The sequence below is a fragment of the Platichthys flesus genome, chromosome 1 (genome assembly GCF_949316205.1).
Source record: "Platichthys flesus chromosome 1, fPlaFle2.1, whole genome shotgun sequence".
NCBI lineage: Eukaryota > Metazoa > Chordata > Actinopteri > Pleuronectiformes > Pleuronectidae > Platichthys > Platichthys flesus.
The window spans coordinates 25,751,576-25,773,945 of NC_084945.1; the positions used below are offsets into that span (position 1 = coordinate 25,751,576).

The window sequence follows — 22,370 nt, forward strand, 5'->3', positions numbered from 1 at the left end:
TGTGTGTGTGTCCATGTGTATAGGTGGTGAGGTCCACAGGTATCCTCAGTATTTTGTTTTCTCATGTCAATATCATGGCATTTGTATACATACAGGTGTGGAGAGCTTTATGTCAGTCACTGTGCTGCTGCAGTTGTAGAAGAGTTAAACTGTTCTGTTAATGAAGTGTGTGGAATGTTTTTGTTTGGTGGTTGAATTAAAGTGAAGAGTGCGAAGCGTGGGCAGAACTAGCTGTCTCCCTCTGCTCTCTGAGCTCTCGTAGAGTGGCTAATGTCAGACAAAAAATAATGATCAGACCTTTAAATCGGCCTCCAGGCTTTTAGAAGTAAATGCCACCTACTACCCATATGCTCATATAGAAGACAGGTGTTATCTGTTGTTGTAAATGACAGTTGCAATTAAAAAAAAAAAAACTGTTTCTGGTTTGAACAAAAATTAATTCTATGTTGTCCATAAGGCTAGTGTATTGGTATCTCTTGTGGTTTTCTCACTGCATGCTCAGTACAAAATTCTAACTTGAGACATAAGATTGTGCTGTAGCATATACATATTTGTATATAGGTGCTGCCTTTCTGAGAATTAATGTGGACATATCTCATACTATTTGTACCATTTCAAGTAATAAAGTATGTCCAAAAGTGCAAGATGCCTCACTAAAAGCTCTTTAGGGCTCCTATGATTAGTAGTTTAAATTTGTTCCCGTATTACTACCAGGTACATTACCAACTCTAGTCGAAGAACTCAAAACATTACAAATGGTACATTGTCTGAGCTGAAGACTTCAAACAAACCTGCGAGCGGCTCCCGCTTATTTTTCTTCTACTATTGTTTTAGTGCTTTCAGCAATTGGTTCAAGGTCTGAACCATCCAATGAAGTGTTATTACACTGAAAACAAACCAAACCACGGTTTAGTTTGATCTGGACCAGGATCACAGGTTTGACTGCCTTTCACATCTGTTATTTTGCAATGTTTATTTAGACCAAACTGAAAAGTCTGAAGGCCCAGACCAAGGTAGGTGTAAAAGTGTCCTTTAACGTTTGTGAATTTTGTTACCATATTGGCTCTGTTAAATTGACAAACGTGAGAAAAACTCATCATAGCGGAGGACTCTTCAAGTAATGTACTAATAATCTGACCATCCTCCTGCTCTTACATTGTAGTGATACAGACACACAGGAAATCAATAGGCTTGTGTACCTTCCTGTTCCCTCTCTCTTTCCCTCCCCATAAACTAGTACATTATCAGAGTGTTTTCCTGAATACCACCAGAGATGCCTCCTCCATGGAAACACACAATGCCACCCTTGAGAATAAAGATAACAGCCCAATCTTTGCTCACCCATTTACTTTAAAATTTAATTAAGTCTCCTTTAAGGTATGGAGGGTCTCTCAGGGATTGAGAGAGGGACTGTGTATGTCCAGTATTTGTGCCACAGAGAGGGATATGGAGAAATATCTGTTTTTGTTGCCAAGGCTATGTGAAATATTGTAATGTCTGTAGCCAGCTGCTTGGAGAAAGGGAGGAGAGCTCCCTAAATGGAGAACAATTCAGATTGTACTGAGTTTTCTGACCGTTCCGTTTGGAGGAGCAAGTCATCGTACAGCACCAGTAGCTTCTTATTCAACCACAGTCTGCACTGAAGATAAATTATGGAATCACTTAAAAAGTCAGCAAAATCCCCAGATGTTCATATAATAGGTCTTTGTTGCTTTCTTCCTCACATAATTGCTTTCTTTCTCCCCTGCTTTCCACTTTTTTAAGAGAATGGTATAACAATAGTGAACGCTAACACTGGAGGAAAAGGAAACAAAACAAGAAATTATAGGATTATTATATAATGTGTGTCCCTGAGCGAGCCATTGATTCATCCAGACTGATGAATGAGGAATGCACACTTAACACAAGAGCAAGTTACACTGATGTCCTCCTCTGCTGCTCGGAGCAGTGCAGCTTTGCTACTGAAAAAATAAAGTTTACATTCCGTCTGTAAAGCAAAAATTTTCTTTATTTTACTGCTGAAACTTAATAGACTTTTCATTGTGTTTAATTTTAGGATAGGGTACTAATCCCCCTTTGTTACATAGTTTACGTTTGATCTGGTTAGTTTTGATTTCATAGCAATGTAGAGAGCGGACTTAACATCTGAGTATGGCATACGTGCACTGTGTGGTCATCACCTATGTGGACTGTGTCAACCTATATTTTACGTTTGTAGATAGGCTAACCTGACATGTCTGAACATCCGGACCAAACAACAGATTTTCAATATTAGGCTGTCCTTCAATTCATTAAGCGTACAGTTTATGTTTTGTCAAGTGCAGACCTTATCTGCACTGTTTTGCTTTTCTGTTCTGTATTACGGATGTGTTTGGGATCTGTTTTTCATTTCCCATCATTTTATCAAACTAGGAGTATTCATCCAAACAAATGCTCTATGAATACACTCAGATACAATAAGTAGATACTGAAATCTTTACGAAGTCATTTCACTCTCAATTCTCATCTTTTAAAACTGATGATTATTGCAACAGAATATCCACTCAGAAATTGATTAAGGTGCACAGATTATCAGAAATGTGTCTGTTTTCTGGACAGCTGTTGTGCTTTTCGTTTGTTCAGTGTGTCAGCAGGAAGCAGTAATTGGTCTCTATTGACATAACAAAATGATGAGAAAGAAAACAATAAGAAATAATTTTCACTATTCAAAGGGATGGGTTTAAAACAAAACAGTGGTTATCTGTAAATTTCAGAGTCCTTTGCAAAACACTTCAAATTGATGTATATATGGCATATGAAATACCTTCTTGTTGGCTGCTGCACGGATCTGATCATCACTGTCCACATGACACACGGTCCAGAGCCCTGAAGCTGCAACCCACTCCTGCAGAGCTGACCATTTTTCAAAGTGAATTAATAGTTAATCCGTTGCGTGCCATCAAATAAGAAGTCGATAGGAAGAACGCTTCTAAAGACATAATAAAATAAATAAATGAGGGGGATGAACTTTCTCAGCCTTCTCAGTAAGAGCATCTCACACTTTGAACTATTTGCCAGCATCCATCAGAGACTGTGGTATTATCCAAAATGGCTAAACTGGCTCATTTACAGAAATATTTACTAATGTGCATTGTCCCTGTAATTTTAAACTGAATAAATAAGATATGTTAGCAAAAACAGACCTACAATATTACAAACCAATATTAGTGTCTGCATTTCTTTGTGTACCCAATTTACACCTGACATTTAAATGCCTTTTGAGCAGTAGTAACTGTAGTTGTGTTCTATTACAATAATCGCTAGGTAGACGAAGCACCCAGCATGCAGCGGGATTTCCATAGCAGTACAGCAAAGTGTGATCTCAACATTAGTGTCTAAATTAGATTTAGTCAGTAATGACGTAGATGGAGAACAAAGCTCCTGCAGCTTTTTAGAGTCCCCTGCTATGATGACGATGACTAAAACGATGATTCCCTGAAGCAAGATGTGGTTAGACTACAAGCCTGTTTCTGTATTCTAGATCATATTTCAGAGCAGCCGCCAGCCCAGCCACTCTCTTTGCTCAGGTAGGCCCGGAATTCACTGAAAGACACACATGCACACACACTCCATTCATTCAGTTCCCTCAGGGGGACAGAGCCTCCTGCCGGCTGTGAGTGTTTGATGTTGAAATGGTCCACCCCAGCTTCATAAGAGCCCCCTATCGCAGGAGAAATTGTCTAAATGTCACACTCCACCCTCCACTGGGCTGTGGGTGTGTATGCAAGAGTGTGCATGTAGCATGTAGCCATGCATGTAGCAGTATGTGGTAAGAGGAAGCTATTTTTGGAATACAAAATTAGGTCACAGATGGAGACAGACAAATTTAAGTGATTTCTGTTTTATCTCACACCACTACATGACAGCACATCCCAATAATAACCTGTGATACGGATAGTACTGATTGGATCCATCAAGATGCATGTTCAGAGGTCACTCTGTTTCTGACGTTTGGAAATCAACAAGGAGACAGGAAAGGCCTTCAGGAGATGTGACACAGACTCGCGCCTACACAAACATAGCACACATTTAAGTGTAGATGTCTTCAGGCTATAGGTCAGTGAGTGTCTGACAGTAATTGAATAATGTAGTTAACCTCTTTTGCAGGATGTTGCCCAGCAAAATCACTACAAAGGTCATGCTGAAGAAAAGTCATGCTGTAACATGTCATTTAAAGGAAAATTGTTTTCAGAAGAGTGCAGCTAAACTCAATTCAATTTCTTAGTTTTCAGACCCACAAAATCAGTCACAGTCATGCACTCTCTAGAAGTGACGATTGCAACATTTCACAATGATTGTTACCCACCAAAGCATCAATCGTTTTTGTTGCTCACATGATATAATAATAATATTTGACTTTCATGTGTGTACCCTGTTTCATTACGCCACCATTAAAGAGTCCTTCCTTGGCTGCCATTTCCTCATATTTGAAATACATGATTGTCCCCACCTGTTTCCTATGCAAAGCCAAGATGGTGACCATTGAAATTTAGAAGTGTCTCCCATTGAACTCGACATTTTAATTCTTTTGACTGCACCAGCTGGGTACTCAGTGCACTGCTTCTTCCCATAGTTTTCAGTGTGAATAGCAAGTGTGTGCAGAAAATAACACCAATTTTAGTCTTGGCCTGTTCTGCTTCTCACACTGTTCTTTATTTTTGCCTCAATCATCACAATGCACAGACATAGAACTGGGGTTATTTGGACAAGTACAGTGTTGTTCTTAATTTGTCAGTCCAAGTTTTGATCTGATGTGGTTGGGATTTGTTCTTGAATTCAGATTTGGGGTTTCGAAGAGTACTGCAACGATCACCCTGTTGAGAACGTAGGCCCGGTGTTGAAGAATTAGAAGCACATCGACAGGGAAGAAGATCCGTCACTTTATCAAACATCCAGCCAAAAAACACAGCTTACATTACAGGTGGTTGTTGTTTATCCGTTAGTAAGATTAACAACATGCCTGTGTGAAGTTTGACGAGCTCAATCAGGCTTCATTTGCCAACAAACTTCATTTTCAATAACGCTGGCTGAATATTAATCGGGCCATTTTTAAAATGAATGCACTCTGGGTATGTTGTTTGTGTAATTTGTAAACATACATTCATGCAAGAGCTGGATTTTACTGTTGTCTCTTAATATGTTTTGGGAACAGGAAACAGCTTATTTTTTAAAGTTACTAGCAACTAGAGTGAGATAAAAACTATTAGTGGATAAAAAAAGTAGATAGAAATATTTTGGCTTCTGAGATTAATTGAGTAGATGTATAAAGAAAAATGAAAATTGCAACACTCAAGTAATGCAGAGGGTCAAATTTGTGTAAGGGAATTAGGTGAATGTACTTAACTACATTTCATCCGTGTTTACTTCCACTCTGGTACAAATATACAATATCAATAATATTCACAATAATATGCTAATTATTGTTATTATTAAATATTATTGGTCAATATGATTTGATTTCAGTCGTTCTAGTCTCCTAGACCAGTGGTTCTCAACCTTTTTTCAGTGACTTACCCCCTTTGAAGAAAAAATTCTGCCGAGTACCCCCTGAGCAGCGCAAACCATTTTTGGTTGAAAGAAAGATGTAATGTGATTTATTAGTCCTTGTAACTAGACACATTCAAATTTAAAACTCCATCAATTTCCATAACATTGCTTATTTGTAGTGGTCTCTCTTAAACTATTTGGAAATAAAAAGATATAAAAATAACTAGACTTTTATTATTATCTCAATATAAATAAAGATTTGTGCACATCAAAATAATTATCAACTTAAAGTGACCTCTTTTGGGATCATAATAAAGATATGTTCTCAAACTGAACTCATTAACTTAATTATAGCTAAACACTTCTTCCCAAAAAATGAATCATTAACTTAGTTTTAAATAAAAGATTAGCTCAAAACATATTTTTTTTATATTTATCATCTTAAAATATCTCCTTTAAGGATCGAAAAGAATACTGACAGGTTGCTTGTTTCCGCTTGCTTCTGGGAGGCTTTTCACATCGTGTCTTGAGATGACCTGAATTCAGAAAGTTTCCTCTTAAAAAACTCAGGTGGCTTGGCAACATGACTTTCATGTTTTGTCTGGAGATACCGCTGAAGATGTGGTGGCTTAATGCCACTGTTGGCAAATCTCTCCCCACAGAAAAAAACAAAAAGTGTAAATAACCCAATCTATGTTAATGTTAATATTGGTTAAGTGTCTTTGTTATTTTATTGTGAAATATTTGTTCGCGTTAAGGTCATACAATTTCATTTCCGCTTTTGTATTACATGCTTTTATTTTGAAAGGTACCGGAAGAGACGCGGACTTCTTGTCATGAATCATTAACTTCACAACGGAAAACTTTTACGTTTTAGCGCCCCTTCGAAGAGGCACTAGCTCTCACGGTGTTGTTTAGGGAAGGCTCTCTGCTCTGGTTTCGCTTTCTTTGGCGCTTGTCCCTCCGTGTTTCAGCAGTATTGCTGCTGCACTTCAACTCGACTCCATTGTTGAAGTTTTCAAGGCAGGTGATGACAGGCGATGACAGGTGGCGTGTGCCAGGTTGGGTCAAACCATCGGTATGGGGGAGATTCTGTTTTTTTAGGGTAAATTAAATTGAAAAGCCTACTGAATATAAAATTTAGTTCATAAACTTACACTTATATTATATTGAATATTTGTTAAGTAACAATTTTTCAAGGATTTTTGAATGGATGCTAATTTTAAATATAAAGAAAAAAAATCCCAAGTACCCCCTGGAGTACCTTCAAGTACCCCCAGGGGTACGCGTACCCCCATTTGAGAATCACTGTCCTAGACTATATATGGTTTTGTATATGGGGGACTGAACAATACAATAATAATTCCTTTCTTTTGCGATGGGATCAGTTAACGTGACAGTATTGTAATGTCGACTTCACTACTAAATTCAAATTTCATGCAAGAAACTCAGAGTTGAAGTTTAAGTCAGGACAACACCCCAATCCTAATCAGAGCAGACTAACAATTAATATCCTTGATTATGAAAAGCTCACTGCTCTTCACCTTGTGCTGAGTTCCATCACATTACGTTTTAGTGTTGCTCTGAGTGCATATGCGTGTTTGTCTCCATCTATCAGTATGCATCTCGACCATGGAACTGCTAAGAGCTTAGTAGGCTGTTGCTAGGCAATGCTGTTTAAAATCCATCTCTCTCTGTATCTTAGGTCTGTATGGCAGCTGTGTTTGTCTCTCGGTTTTGTTGCTAATACTAGGGTGGAAGCCGTAGTAGTGTGAGGCATTTGCCTTGATAGACCCTCTACATTATTCTATTTTCAAGAAGCACCTTTTTTAGAGAGAGGCTGGTGTGGCCTCAAATGACATTCCAACAGAAAAAATTCACTTTCTAGAGAGCTGCTCAGTTAGAGTATAATCAAATGCAGTGTTGACTAAAATAATTATGCCACGTTCTACTGTGCAACGCTGCAAGCTATTACAGTAAAATCTGCAGAGTTGGGTATGTAGGCTTAATTAAAGTCCATGTAAAGGAGAAATAAATATCTATACACATTAGAGAAAATATCCTATTAACCACTCGATATCTTAAATTAATAAGAAAACCACCAACTATTTATGATTCATTTCAAAATTGTTTAAATGCAGTAATCTCATGCTTGAAAACGTTGTGGGGGGTTTCTGCTGAAGATGCTGAAACTTGACTAAGCCTTTTCAAGAAATCTTAGATAGGTTATTCACATTATCATCATCCTAAAAAAATTTTGATGTTAAAATATGTAGAGTTGTTGTGGGAAATCTTTTGAGGAATTAAGGCATAGGTATCTGCAAATTGTAGTTAGTTATGTAGCTAAAGGTTGAGCTTGGGAAGGACTGATGTTAATGTACTGAATGTAGTAATGTCATCATGTTGGCAGAGAGGTTATTCTAAGTATGACTTTATTATGGAGCCATGTTTTCTAGCCCGATCCCCAAAAAAAATACTTGAATGAAAAGCAGATTAATGGTCTGACTTCGTAAGATATTGCTAAATAATGGTCTTTTACCATGTATTCAGCAAATATTTTCTAACTAGTATGTAGGGTTGAGAAGTGAGGTAAATGATAATGTCAGCATGCTAGCAAATCAATAATAATATCACAAATTGATTTTCGATGTATTATTTTGGCGTTTTTAACGATATTACTTTATTAAGTATTTTGAAAAGAAGTGCAAACACCAAGTACAGCTGAGGTTCAGGATAATGTTAATAGACCTGATGGTTTTTTGAAATTAACAACAACATTTGATAAATATGTTGTCATTCTCGACTGGTTACCTGTCCAACTGCATTACAGCCCCAGAAGCCATGCTGCTAGCGTAGCTAAAAACAACAAAGCTATGAGTCTGTTTTGTATCCCTGTGTATTAACATTTAATGAATTGATCCAGTGTGTAGTCTTTGTTGGATTCCTAAAATCAGGTCCATCCAACAAAAAAAAATGGATTATCCATCATAATTCCACAGAATTGAGACCATACAATTCCCATGAGTTAAGTGTGTTTGTGTTTTCTGCTACTGTATAAGAAGCTAACTGCGTTTCCTTTTTTAAAGTATATTTTAAGGAAAACATTGATTAAGCCAGTGTTTCAGCCACAGGGGTTGTACTGACAAATGGGGATTAAGCCCTACTTCAAATTGAGACCCAAGCTTTGCCAGTAGCTACTCAACTATTCAAGTTTATTTAAGTCTTCATTGTTTCCCAGCTTGTTCACTCTCAAGCTTACGACACTAACTCAACCTTACTATGACCTGCAATACACGCACATTTGCAGTTGCTAGCAATACTTAATACTTTGTAAGGCAAGTGATGGAGATGATAATGGAGTGCACTTCTTGCATCAGATTTACTTTTCTAATGAAAGTCGCGTATAACATAGTTGTAAAATAAACTCATTTGTAAATTGCTGTTGTATAATGCTGTGAACGAAAATGAGGATTGACTAACAGAAGGGTTACTTGGTAGCAAACCCGTCTGTGGGACGTAGTTGCAGCCAGGGAGAGACATTGAGGATGAAACAGTGAGTGACGGCCAGCAGACCGTGTGGAGGAATGACACAACCAAAGGATGTACTTTGACTTTGATTGTGTGTCATTGCCTGTGTTCATCACCACAGTGGCTCGCAGAATGAGAAACCACAGCGCCTCAGGGCCTTGACAACATATCGCTGTCTGACTGTCACTTCATCTATGTGGACATGCCCACTGCTTGTCTTTGCTCACCTTTGTTCCACGTCTCTTTCTCTCACTGTCAGCCTCTCTCTGACTCTCTGTCAATCTGTCAGTAGTTGGGTGACACATGACCCCGAGTCATTCCAACTGCAGCGTTTGTTTTTCTTGGTGTTTTTAAAACAATGTGGAAAATGTTAAGTTAATTCCAATTTAATCGTTAGATGCAGAATCCCAAACTGGAAAATCAGTTGTAGTTGTTGTGAACAATCCAGTCGCCCCTTGGAGAGACGCTAATCTGCTGTTTATTCAAAGTGTCTGGGTCATCCTATTTTGCTTGCTAATCATCACGGGGAGTGAAAACACCTTTTCCTCTTGGTTATCCGAAATCATAGAAGAAGACATGTTCAACTCAGTCCATAGACTGACTGTTAAGGCTCACTACCCCTCCCAACTACTGCACAGTAGGCAAGGTGCTGTTTGCCTGTTTATTGAAATTGTATTCATACTATGTATACATATTATTATTATTAAACATTTGTAATATTATAGTCATGACTGGCTTGTTCATCTTATGGCAAATCTGCAGGCCAGTTCAACTCTGCTTACCCCTCAGATGGATGCTCTCATTATCAGATGGTTAGGAAGGTGGAGGAGAGAGCTTTAACTCAAGGATGGAAGGTAAAAAATGTCAGGGAAAGTAGAGAGGAGTGCAACGCTGTGTTGCTTCCATCATCAAAACTGTTACGGGCATTATCAAATGCTCCTACACAACACTTTGGGAAAAAAGTGCAACTCATGAGCATGAGTGCTTGATTAGGGATTAAGTCTGGAAGAAATGCATATGGATGGATGCATGGAGGGGGGGAAGCACAATTGTAGATGACAGGAATTGAGTAAGGAATAGAAGGATATCAAGAAGGAGGTGGCCTGGTTAATATAGCTCAGATTGAGCGAGATGGATGGAGAGCGAACAGTCAAGGTGGACACGTGGCCTTTCGAAGCATTTGAGGTGAGGGAGAGGAGGGTCATCTGTGTGATCAGCTGGTCAGCCTCCTGCCATCCTCATGCCCCTCTGGAGGCCAATTAGAAGGGAGGTGGATAGAGCCAGCAGCACTGGAAGTCTCCCCCAGGCACACACACACACACACACACACGCACACACACACAGACACATCAGCGCTGATACCAGGTTCATACAATAATGGTGGGCCCCAGGCATACATATATATTAGTGATGGACTGTAAATGCCGTAAAGGCTTTGTTTTGGCATTAGCTCAGATTTAGTAATTTCTTGCACTTTATAAATCAAATTTTAGTAAGAAGTGAGATTATCTGTCAATCGGCATTATGATTCTTAGTGCTTTGGCTCTAAGGATGGCAATGTCCATAAGTTGTTTCGTTTGCCTGTCGGCGAAGTTTAGTACATAAATTCATGGTGCCCTGAGGATGGATCCTAATGACTTAATCCTATGATGTGTCCTTTAGGGCCACTATCAATGTTTTAAACGCAATCTCTCAATGATTATTGGTTGTATTGACATTAATGCCTGCTGCAGATTGGGAGGCCACAGACACAACAACAGATGTATTTGGATGCAGACACTAGACAATCCAGTCAAGAAGCAGGAACACACACCTGCCGTTATAATAAAAGATTTGTGATTGGTGATTTCAGAGACTTGGGAACTCACAGCAACTCACGTGATCAAATGTGACAAAATATAAACAAACATGGAGGTGGACTGCCATCATAGTTCGGTTAATCTTTGTCAAATGTTTACGTCTTGCTTGATACATTAAACATGCACTCATACTGTCAATTTCTCAAGTTTATCCCCCATTAATACCCTCCACCAAACAAAGGTATTTTTTATTTTTTTTCGGTTCTCAACACAAGAACACAATATCTAGTCACTGACTCTTGTTCTGTTCACCCAACCAATTGCTGCTCTTTTCATACGACAGCATTAGATCTCGAATCGAAAATATCAAACATGTTTGATATGTCTGAAAGCCTGTCACATTAAAGGATGATCTCTTGTGATCAGCCACAAATCGGTACGCCCCCTGTGATCATCAGGACAGCTGAATCAGACCTATAATCAGGAGGATTAAACTTTGATTTGAAACACATTCTGAAGAGAGTCATTAACGGTCAGTATGAGGACAAACAATGAGAAGGCTGATGAAGCTGTTTCTGTCATCCATCTGATCTGTTTTGAAACGGGGGCGTTTGAGCTTGACTGAGCAGCGCTGATTCTTGTTTTTTGTTGTTTGGCTGGATATGTGACATTTGCTAAATGGTCAAAATGCCATGTTCTAAATGGTAATGATGCTTTAATTTAGCTGTGTTCAAAACAAAGGGAAGAAATGTTGATTAGATGTTTTGTGTGTGTGAGTGTTTGTGTGTTTGAAATCATAATCCTGAGTTCAGCTCCACCATCACCCGCCCTCCCGATGGTGAATAACAATCAAATGCCGTCTAAAGTTCAGCCTGAAACTTTAAATGTTAAATCTCTTTTTGCGCACAAACACACAAGGCGCATTCCTGAGAAAGAGTTGGAGGTCCTGCAGGTCCTCAGTGACAACCGGCCACATTCTCTGTTAAAGCTTTGCCGTTTGAGTAGGGAGGGTGGCTTCAGTGAAGGCACAGTATTGATGGATTACACAGAATGACCTTTAACCAAACCCCTAGCCAATATACATGTAATCACAGCCAAAGATAAACCAGCACAAGCCCCATCCTCACTCCTTGCCTTCTCCCCCCAGGCACAACGATGCAGACATCCTGAAACACAAGCACTTCTGCAGAGAAAACTGTCATCTCAACTGAGACCATTTCAATCTGTGCGCCTGAAGCATTATGTGTCCACTTTAAAAATGAATTACATTTCTGACCTTTGCTGCACGTTGCCTATTTAAATACAGATGTTCTAATTAGTGGAAGCTAAGTAGAGGCCTCACCCAATAACTTTAGTATTTCACCTCACACAATAACCAGATTATTGTACTTACTCCTCATATATCAAGGTCAGCAGTTGATGCTGTCAGGGGGAAATTTAAGACAATATTTGAAATTTAAAAATGAATTTGTTTCCCTTAGTTGGATGCAGTGATAATGATTCATATTCTGTGAAAAAAACAGTCACGTTGTGAGCAATGTGATCCAAGGGCGGCTGTGGCTCACGAGGTAGAGCGTGCTGTCCACAAACCCTTCGATCCCCATTTGTACCTCAAGTCTGCATTTCGAAGTGTCCTTGGGCAAGATACTGAACTCCAAATTGCCCCTAATGGCTTTGCTGACAGTGTATGAATGCTGGGTGATGGGAGAGAAGGTGCAGTGTGCAGAAGGTGCAGTGTGCAGAAATCCTATATGAAAGTATGTGTGTTTGTGTGTGTGTGTGTGTTTGTGTGTGTGAAAGAGAATGGGTGAAAGGAACTAAAATCCGCTTTCATTGGTTGATAACATTGAAAAGTGCAATATTAATACAGTCCATTCAACACAAATGTATTGCTATTTACCATGCAGCCTGAATCCAACATAAATTGGACGAGTGCCCAGGCAACTGTGACGTTAAAAAGATTGCAAAAATGTTCGTGAGAAGAAGAGGATACAGCAGTTTTAGTCAGGGCGTCCCAATACTGTCGTCTTACTGTAAATAATTATTTTAATTTGGGTTTATCAAAACAAGTTGTTTTCCTTTTTAAAGCTAGAGTACACTGTTTGGGTAACTTTTTAGGTTTACATTTTAAACGTTTCATCAAAATTTGCCTCCGTCCAACACACCATGCATGATACAAAAGATATTGTGAAAAGCCCAGTGCTCACCCACACAGGTTGATGAACTGAGGGTCTTTTTGTCAAACCATCCCGTGCCACCAAAATGACCATGAAAACGAAAAACTGCAATCAAAACAGCCACTTCATGATAGAAGAATAAATATGATAAAATAAAATAACTGCACTCTGTTATTGTTTGTCCACTTAGTAACATCAGCATTTATCACCTTGATATCTACTCCATACTGTGCACTGTGCGTGTGTGTGTGTGTGTCATTATTGGCATCTCCATATTTGCTGCTTTTCTGCTGAAAGCTTCTGTTATTCTCTGTATTCCCTTTTGTAGGAGACATGATAATGAGATGAGCTTGTTCCGTCTCGTCGTATATATAGGGACATGTATCTATCTATGTCTCTAACTCACTGCTCATACTTTAGTTTAAACTCTCAACAAATGTCCATTTTGCCTTGTTTCAGGCCGTATATGACAGCACTATATATTAGTGACAGTAATCAATCAAGCCACCTTTTTATCGAGGAGCACATTTATTTTTTTATCCCTTATCTTCCACCTCTATCTATCCCAGTGACAGGTTTTACTGCGAAGGCAGATTTAATGTTTTTCCATCACCGCCTCACACAGTCTTTCAACTTCTTAAGGCATCCTGGATTATAGGAGTCCCATCAGGCTCATAGCTTGAGGTGGGCCTTCACCTCCACTCCCAATACAGAGTAAGGGGGGAGGGGTAATTAAAAATCCTAAGAGAGGGAGGGCTTTCACGGTTATTCTATTTTTAGTCCGGCTCTTTAGTCCGATCTAGTTTCAGCTCGCCACTCCCATAGAGATCTAGGAACAGGTACACAGGGCTAGAAAGACACATAGAGAAAAAAAAGAGGGGGATTCAATCTTCCCACAGTTTTAAAGGGGGTATGTGACAAAGACTGAGCACACAAAGTACAGGCACAACACTTGATAAAAAATACTGCTTGGGTATTATTTTATCATGAATACACTAGTCACCATGTGTTGTGAAAAAAGATGCCAGATACAGGGTGTGGTCACAGCAAACTGAACAACTACTGGTTGGCAGCTCTTGTCCCAGCACAGATGTTTTATGTGTGCACACATGTAACGTTTGAGTGCAGGGTTTTCAATGAGAGCATAACAAATTCTGTAAGTGAAATTGGTAAGTCCTGCTCTCGAATTAAAAAGACCATGCCCTTGAGTACAGATATATAAAAAAAAAACATAAATGCATGTCAATTGATATGTGCATTATTTTATATGTGCATAATTTAGTGCATGTGTTTAGTGCAGTTTGACACTTGAGTAAATCCGCCTGACATCTCTGTTATCACTGAGAGGTGACACTTTGTTGGAGCTGCAGTGCTTTACAGGGTGGGTGGAGGGATGGATATACAAGTGGTTCCCACGCTGATTAGCAGGACAAATGCTCACTTTCTAGCTCCATGCTGTTTGCTGTAAAATCTAACAAATGCCATTTAGATTCAAAAGCCAAAGTAAATTCGACAAGGTCAACATTTAAAGTTCAGAGACACGCCATTGTGATCTAAAACCATATGGCTATATCAGACTAAAGTAAGAAATGTCTTGCTAAGACAGAGTGTGCACGCTGGAGGTTATTCTGCAGGGACCAGGATCAGCTTCCAAAATGGAATGAAACATGAGAGAGGGATTTTCCAGTATATACTTTATACCTTTGTCACTGGGCATGATTCTGCAGAGAAACTGTCAGTCTGATCTGCTGATGATATAAACATGCTGCATTTGAGCAAGCACTGCACCCTGTTGTTAGCAGAAGCAAATTATAAACTTCATGTTCTCTCTCTCTCTCTCTCTCTCTCTCTCTCTCTCTCTCTCTCTCTCTCTCTCTCTCTCTCTCTCTCTCTCTCTCTCTCTCTCTCTCTCTCTCTCTCTCTCTCTCTCTCTCTCTCTCCCTCTCCCAGTGTTCAGCAGGCCTTCCTGTTGGAGAACGTGCCCTGTAACAACGTCAGTTGCCAAAGTGTGGGAAGAATGTTTCACATCCACTGGGACCAATCAGATTTGGGAGCCATCCAAAATGCCATAATGGCAACATTCTTTGACATCTACGAGGACGTGAGTAATTTCTGATGACTTCGTATAATCTGGGGTTTGTTGTGGTCATAATGTACATGGGCTGTCACATTTTATTCACAATGCAAACAATCATTTGAAAATGGGGGGAAAGTTCATATTTAACCTGTAATGTCAAGATATACAATAGTCGTCACACCGTCAGATGTAGTTTGCTTTCTGAAGATGTCCTGAACAGCTAATCACAAGACAAAAGCATCTGAGAAGCAGCATGTGGAAGTATTTTAGTTTCTTCACCGTAGACGGAAAGACAAAAACTAAATATCTAAGGCTGTTTGTCATCGTTGCACCATGAAACTGACTCACGTGTTAGCAGCAGCGACGGAAGCCCCACTGACGAGCTGAGCAGCTTCAAAGCATTCAGCCTCATGTAACTGCGTGCACGAGGGGGGAGGAATATTCAAATCTAGTCATTTAAACTTGTTTTTTAGAAAAAGTGACCGCCCTATACATGATCACACCATTCTCTCTCTCATTCTTTCTCTTTCCACGTCTCTTTTAAGTGTTGTCTTTCTCAGTCTCTCCTTAGACAGTGATGTCAGACCGTTAGATATGCAGCTCAACTTGCATCTCTTTTTGTCTACAGTGTTATACGTTGATGCCAAATGGCTGATTAAACCCCACAGAGCATAAAACAAGACTTGATTCCTCTAATGCAGAAAAGTGGATTATGTGTGACGTTTTTTTTCTCAACTGACATAACAAAAAATTATTTAAAGTTTATGATTATTTCCTTTCATGCTCAGATTTGGACTAAGGACTGGACAGTGTCATGTTCAGTTTGGTGCTTGTTTGTGATCAGTAATGTAGTTAGGAGCGTGCACAGCAGATTGTGTGTAAGCCGACTTTGCTCCATCTTTGCCAGCAATTGTTTTCACGAGACAAAGCACTCATTTATCTTCTTTGTCTGCTCTGCTGCTGCTGTTTTCTCACACCCGTACAAGCTTTCATTATATACTTAGATTCTATCTTCATGTATTTCTTCCTCGATTCCAAGCTAATGTGACAACGATGTGTTTTGTTTTTAAAATGCACCAGGTAGCAACTTTAAAGAAGCCTAATGATACAGTCTAGCAGAGGTACAGTAAATAGAAAAGAAGACGTGCAAACACTTCGTGCACATATTAACTCATTTGCATACATGCAGTTGTCAAAACCCTCCTTTTGTGTTTTCCAGGCTCTGCTCCCAGATTCCAATGCACATCGTGCAGTAGCTTTATGGCAATCTATGTATGTGCTTGTCTTATCAGAATTAATTATTACTGCTTATGTGGTCTCTCTGTTGAATTCAACTCTCTCTCTTATCATCTCTCTCTCACCCTGGAGACAGAGGTTTTGGATTGGGAGAGAGAGGGATGTGGTGAGGAGAAGAGAAAAGAGGAAGAATAGAGATGATAAGATAAAAATGGATCAGTCATCCAGGGTGTTAGAGGGATAAAAATGTACATCAGAAGACACACAGACACACACATATACACACACAAGCAATGCTCTCATTGTCCCTTATCTATATGCCTGTCTTCATTTGCAGGGTATATTAGACATGCTGGTTCTGAGCCAGACAACGGGCAAAAATGACTTGGTCATCCACGCTTTAAAGAACAATTTTGAAGCTGACGCCTACTTCGTTAAAGTGATGGGTAAGTGACTGATTTGCTCAGTATGCTCTGTTCTGCCTTCCTTTTCTCATTCCTATAACAGTGTATTGAAATGGCCAATGGCAGCAAGCGGTTCCAGCAGTTCTTTACATATACCACAAACAACTGGAATTTAAATAGTTAATGATTAAGTGTTTTTTTTGCACGATAGCCCTCCTACACCAATTTTAAATCACTGAATATGGGCAGCTCTTTTTAAGTCCTTGAAAGCAGAGGACTAATATCTGTCATATTATTAGATTTTTGTTTTTAGCCTGGAGCTTCTCAGTTGGTGGTTGAGAAGAGGAGATATTGCCTGAGCATGTTTCTTCTATTTTAGCCTCAATTAAGTCTCAGTCAGCACAAAACTTCTAAAGTAAATGCACCTTCTCCCAAAGGGCCATTTTAAATACTGCCTCTGACTCTTTCCAGATTCTCTAAAAGAAGTAGTAATTGCCTTCAAAGTGAAAGTGGTCATTTTAAGCTGTTGATTAGGACGGGGGCTTGTTTCTGTTTACAAAGCACCAAATTGTCTGTATTTAATTTTTTCGGGTTGTCCATCCGCCTGTCCCATTCTCATGAACGCGATATCTCCAGAAAGTCTTTCGGTAATTCCTTCAAATTTGGTGTGAAAATTAATTTGGACTCAAGGAAGTAATGATTCGACTTTGGTGGTCATAGTTCAAGGTCATGGTGGTCTTTAAAGTATGTTTTTTGTTTTTCTCGATCATGATATCAAAAGATCATCTTAAGGAAATGTTTTCAAATATGGTATTAACGTTTACTTAGCCTCCATGATGAACTGATTAGATGTTGGTGTCTGGAATTCAAAGGTCGAGGTCACAGTGACTGCACGTTCCCGTGAATGTGATATATTAGGACTGTGTAGATCACCTGATTTTGTTAACAGCAGCCCGACACGGTCATCAGCTCTGACATCTAGCCCTAACCCCATATGTACACAGAAACTGCACTGGTTGGTTGAGGCATAAAACCGCAGTGTGGGAATTCTAGAACCCCAGAGTAGAACCTATTCCTTTCCTTCCTTCTTAACCTTATTCTGTCTGTGCAACGAAGATGACTGAATGTTAACTAATTCGAAAGAAATGGAAGACGTCAACTGTGCAGTTTCAGTCAAAGATGATGACTGACTAGAAGCAGCTGTAGCATCAATATCTGCTCTCAACATTCCATATATTTATGGCACATGTCTTTTTTCTCTCGCAGTTAATAGATTATGTTTCTTTTATTCTTTATTGTAAGAGCGTTTGTGTAAAAATCAAGACATGCTCTTTTGAAGTCAAAATATTGGTACAGCGTTAGTACCTAGTGACATTTGAGGAAATCAAAAATAGTTCCACTCTAGGGTGGGCCTTTACACAGTTTAATCTGTCACTCTGCACTGCTCATTAGTAAGAAAAGGAGCATAGCTCATTTCTGCACAGTTGGCAAACAGTTTTTGTTTAGTCTTTTGGGAAGGGATGGGCCACTCAAGCTCCTCTGCTTTCAGAATCACACACAAACACACACAGACACACTCATAAATCATCACATGCCCTTGTAAATGCACACCAGTACAAACATCATTTACTAAAACACTTAAAATGTGTGTAAGAATGAATATTTTTTGCAGCAACATCCGGTTCTTTGATATATTTCAAACATGTTGGGATCAGAAACAATTCATAACAGTTCATAGCAGGAGCAAATGGGTACAATACATGCAAGGTTTCTGCAGGGTCTTAAAAAGATAGATCCAATCATCTAAACTAAAAAATAAAGTCTTATTTTTGAACATTATATTGTAGTTCTTAAATACTAGGTAGTCTTTGCCCTTGACCCAATTCATTCCTTAGCCCTACCACTTCGTTTTGTGTGTGGCTGTGAAGGGGTAGTGTTGTCCCATGTCTCCATGTGATGTAGGGATAGTGGCCTTCTAGCCCCACAAACACCCCTTCAACCGTAGTGTATTCAGGACCCCACTTATAGCAAAATAACCATGATTTTAATCAATGTAATTAATTCACTCTTGACTCGATCAAAACAAGCATGTAAAAATGCATTACTCCTAAGTCTTCAGTGCGGGGGGAAAACGTTTCACTGACATAACCAATGTAAAAACGCTGACTGATCAATAGATCAATTTGTCCTGTCTGTCCAGAAATATGAGCTTGACCTCCCAATACAATAATAAAAACTAGAATTAGGTAAAATCAGGGAATGCTGTACGATAGAAGTACGTTTTAAACTTTGATTTAAAGGAATCTTTTGAATCACTATTTCAAGGTGCTCCAGAGCCTCTGAGCTCTTAGTATTTGTTGCACTTAAAATAGGTCTTGATTTTCATTCAGTATGGTCTTCAATGGTTCTTGTTGAAACCTGCAGAAACTCTATGGTATTTAGCAAAAGTTAAATTAATAAAATTACTAAGACTGGTATAGTACATAGCCTCCAGTCAATCAGAAAACAGTTGTGAGCTAGGCTGTGTTCATTGTGGAGTTTCTTAGCATTTAGCAAGTCTAGAATTGTGTGTGTGTGCATCTTTGTACAGTTTTTTAGTGTCTATACTGTAATGGTACATTACACTGCAAGATGAAGCACCAATACACAGGAAGTATCATTTGAGATTTAGGAAGTTAAACAGTGAGAATCCTTGTGGAGGGCCTGATACAGGTGTTTGATGTGATAAAGTAGCCAACTTCTCTCTCAGCCAAATGAATGACACTCTGCAACCTTGCATTGATGTGGGAGCTGTGCTGAACTTTGATGGAAGATTCTACAATGTTTTTAATGATGATTCTAAAATTGACACAATATCATCCTTTGTTTGGTCTTATTGATTTTAGAACCATTTTATGTCCCAACAATTTTTAACAGGAAATTTTAAAAGTTCAGATGAGTTCCGTGAGCACATGGGTTTCAAGATAAGGTTAGACTTCTCTGCAGGAGATTAAAGAGACTAGACGCTAACTGGACGTCATGGTAGGTAGTGTACAGGGAGTCAACCTAAATAGTTACATTTCACAACCAGACAATTCAGCAAGCCCGTTACATATAGACAGATTTCCATCCATCCTAATACAGGTCTTGGGTTAGCTAACCCTAACCCACAATCATTTATTTAAAATTATGCACGTTTGATGCGGGGACTGCGATTAGAGTGATTTTTTGAAAACCAAAATCTGTTTGACATTTCCAAATGTATACCATGAGAAGAGTCTATGGTATGGACAATTTGTGGGTCCTTTGTTTTAGAGGCCAGGTGTTGAGGTAACTGTTGGGTGCCATTGTATGATACTGTGGTTTCCAGTTGTCCAATTGAAGTCTGTGTGCAACATATCATCTACCTGTTGTGCTCATGTCCTTTAAATATTGTCATGTCCAGTTCTGAAATATGTATCATTTTCAAATTGAATGAGTGTAATTTTTACTTTGCAAAAGCCACAATTTTGATTAGGCTTTAACACTCATTAGCAATGTCTTTAAAGCTAGGATTGGTTATTCTGAAAAAGAAGATTCCTAACAAGAGGGGGCACTTTGAAAAAAATGCAGCCAATACATCCCAACCCCGCCCAGCGGCCCTCTTCAAAGTTTTGACCCCACATGGACGTACACTGACTGACAATTGCTTGAAGCCGGTGTGCATCTCCGTGGCTGAGGATTCCACTCTTGCGCACTAACTAATCATTATGTCTGGTCTGAATGAAATGATTGGTCTTTATTATTAGTGTTTTACAAGGGACACAGACACCTGTGTTATTTTTTAAGATGACTTTATTTATTGATGGTTGTTGGGACATTAAGAGGATTTTAACAAACAAGATAAAAAATTGTTTCAGAATGACCAACCAACCCTACATTTTAGAAGAGAGAGAATTATCCTGTGAAAAAACAGATCTGGATCCAAATCTGCCCATCAAACTTAAATGTATTACTACTTGACCCATACTCCACCCTTCCATCAATCCAATAAAATTGGCTCTGAAGTTGTTGCTAAGACACCTACAGTAACAAAAACATAAGATCCTTGGCGTAGGTAAAAGAAATGATGAAGGTTTCATCCAATATCATCAGGCACAATTCGGGAAGCTCAATCTCATCAAAAAAGTTAAGTTAAATCACCAATGTGGGTGCATTATATAAGTGTGCAGAGCCATACTAGAAGACAATAATACAAATTAAATCTCAGTGTCAATATTGGTGATAGAAATCAAATTCAGTGCATTGACTTGAGTGTTTTTTCAGTTATTCTGAAAGCTGCTTTGTGCATTACACGTAGGTCAGTGAGTCATACTCCCCCTTCCTCCTGCTGTGACTTGAATTCCCTTTGTACCAACCACTATATCCGCCACTGTTCTTTCGTTATCCATTTTAAGTTTCACTGCAGCAAATCTAGCTAAACACACACCCACACACAGAAACACCCACACCAAATTGCCTGTTTGCCCCCTGTCAATGCGAACAGTTTTAGCTCTCCCACTCATTCGACTTCACTTATTACAATTTGGTTGTATATATCTTATACATGGTAAGTGCTGAGTTTTTTACATCCAGCTAAATGTAGACTAGCAAGTAAACAACAAGCAATCAAAAAAAAAATGAATGTTACATCCTGCTGACATTTAATTTGTCTCCCATGTGAATGTGAGCACAAATTCAGCTTAATAGGCTTGCACCTCACGTGCGTGCGTGCGTGCGTGCGTGCGTGCGTGCGTGCGTGCGTGCGTGCGTGCGTGCGTGCGTGCGTGCGTGTGTGTATGTGTGAGAGCGTGCGTGTAGTATATGAGTAAAAGGTAAGATCACATGATGCACACAGACATCCTGGGATAAATCCATGACAGGCTGGCCTCAGACAGCAGCCTTGCCTCTCTCCCTGCCAGAGGCCTGAACTCTTGCTGGGCTTTTCACACTGAGATGACCTGAACCTGTTCCATTCTGACATCTTATCCTCCCATGTGCACAACATGCGGTACTTCACTCACTGCTGCATTCCACCAAGACCCGTTCTTACCTCTGTTGCCATAGGAGCATTTATTATTTACTGAAGCTGCAGCCAAGTTGAAGTGTTGGCAGCTATGATGCCATTCTTCAAAAACACATATATAACCTGAAAGCCAAGAAAAAAGCACCTCAGCCCTGTTTGTCCTTTTGTTTTGACACTCCGTCAAGAAGGGCTCTCAAAGTGGTTGGTTGAACATTATTTAATGATAGTTGAACGTTAGTTTGATCCCCTTTCAGTGTTTTCTCTGCAAAAACTTTGCATTTACAGTCATGCTATTAACTTAATGTCCCAGGCAATCATTGAATGTAATGGTAATGAATCAATGCTGACATTCTGTATTTTATTTTATTTAATTTATTGACCATATCCTAATGTTTGATTAGCTAATATTTGAGTTATCTGACCTCTACGGATTTTATTTTTTTTGTCGGTGCACTGCTTTGGCCCAGACTCAAATATCAGATCAATTAAGTAATAGATTACCATGACATAGTATAGAGCCATTAATGGTCTCCAGAAAATGAAAATGTCAGATATTGGTGCTCCATCGATGTTGATATTTGCGGTTCACAGTGAAGGTTT

General features: G+C 39.2%; 1 protein-coding gene across 1 annotated transcript in view; it reads left to right on the forward strand.

Annotated features, from left to right (window-relative positions):
• The window catches only part of itfg1 (integrin alpha FG-GAP repeat containing 1), a 140,924-nt gene that overhangs the window by 64,939 nt on the left and 53,615 nt on the right, over window positions 1-22,370 (forward strand). The window contains exons 11-12 of the mRNA XM_062390039.1: window positions 14,981-15,131; window positions 16,681-16,789. Of these exons, the coding sequence (XP_062246023.1) occupies window positions 14,981-15,131; window positions 16,681-16,789 (260 nt within the window). The remainder of the gene's footprint in view (window positions 1-14,980; window positions 15,132-16,680; window positions 16,790-22,370) is intronic.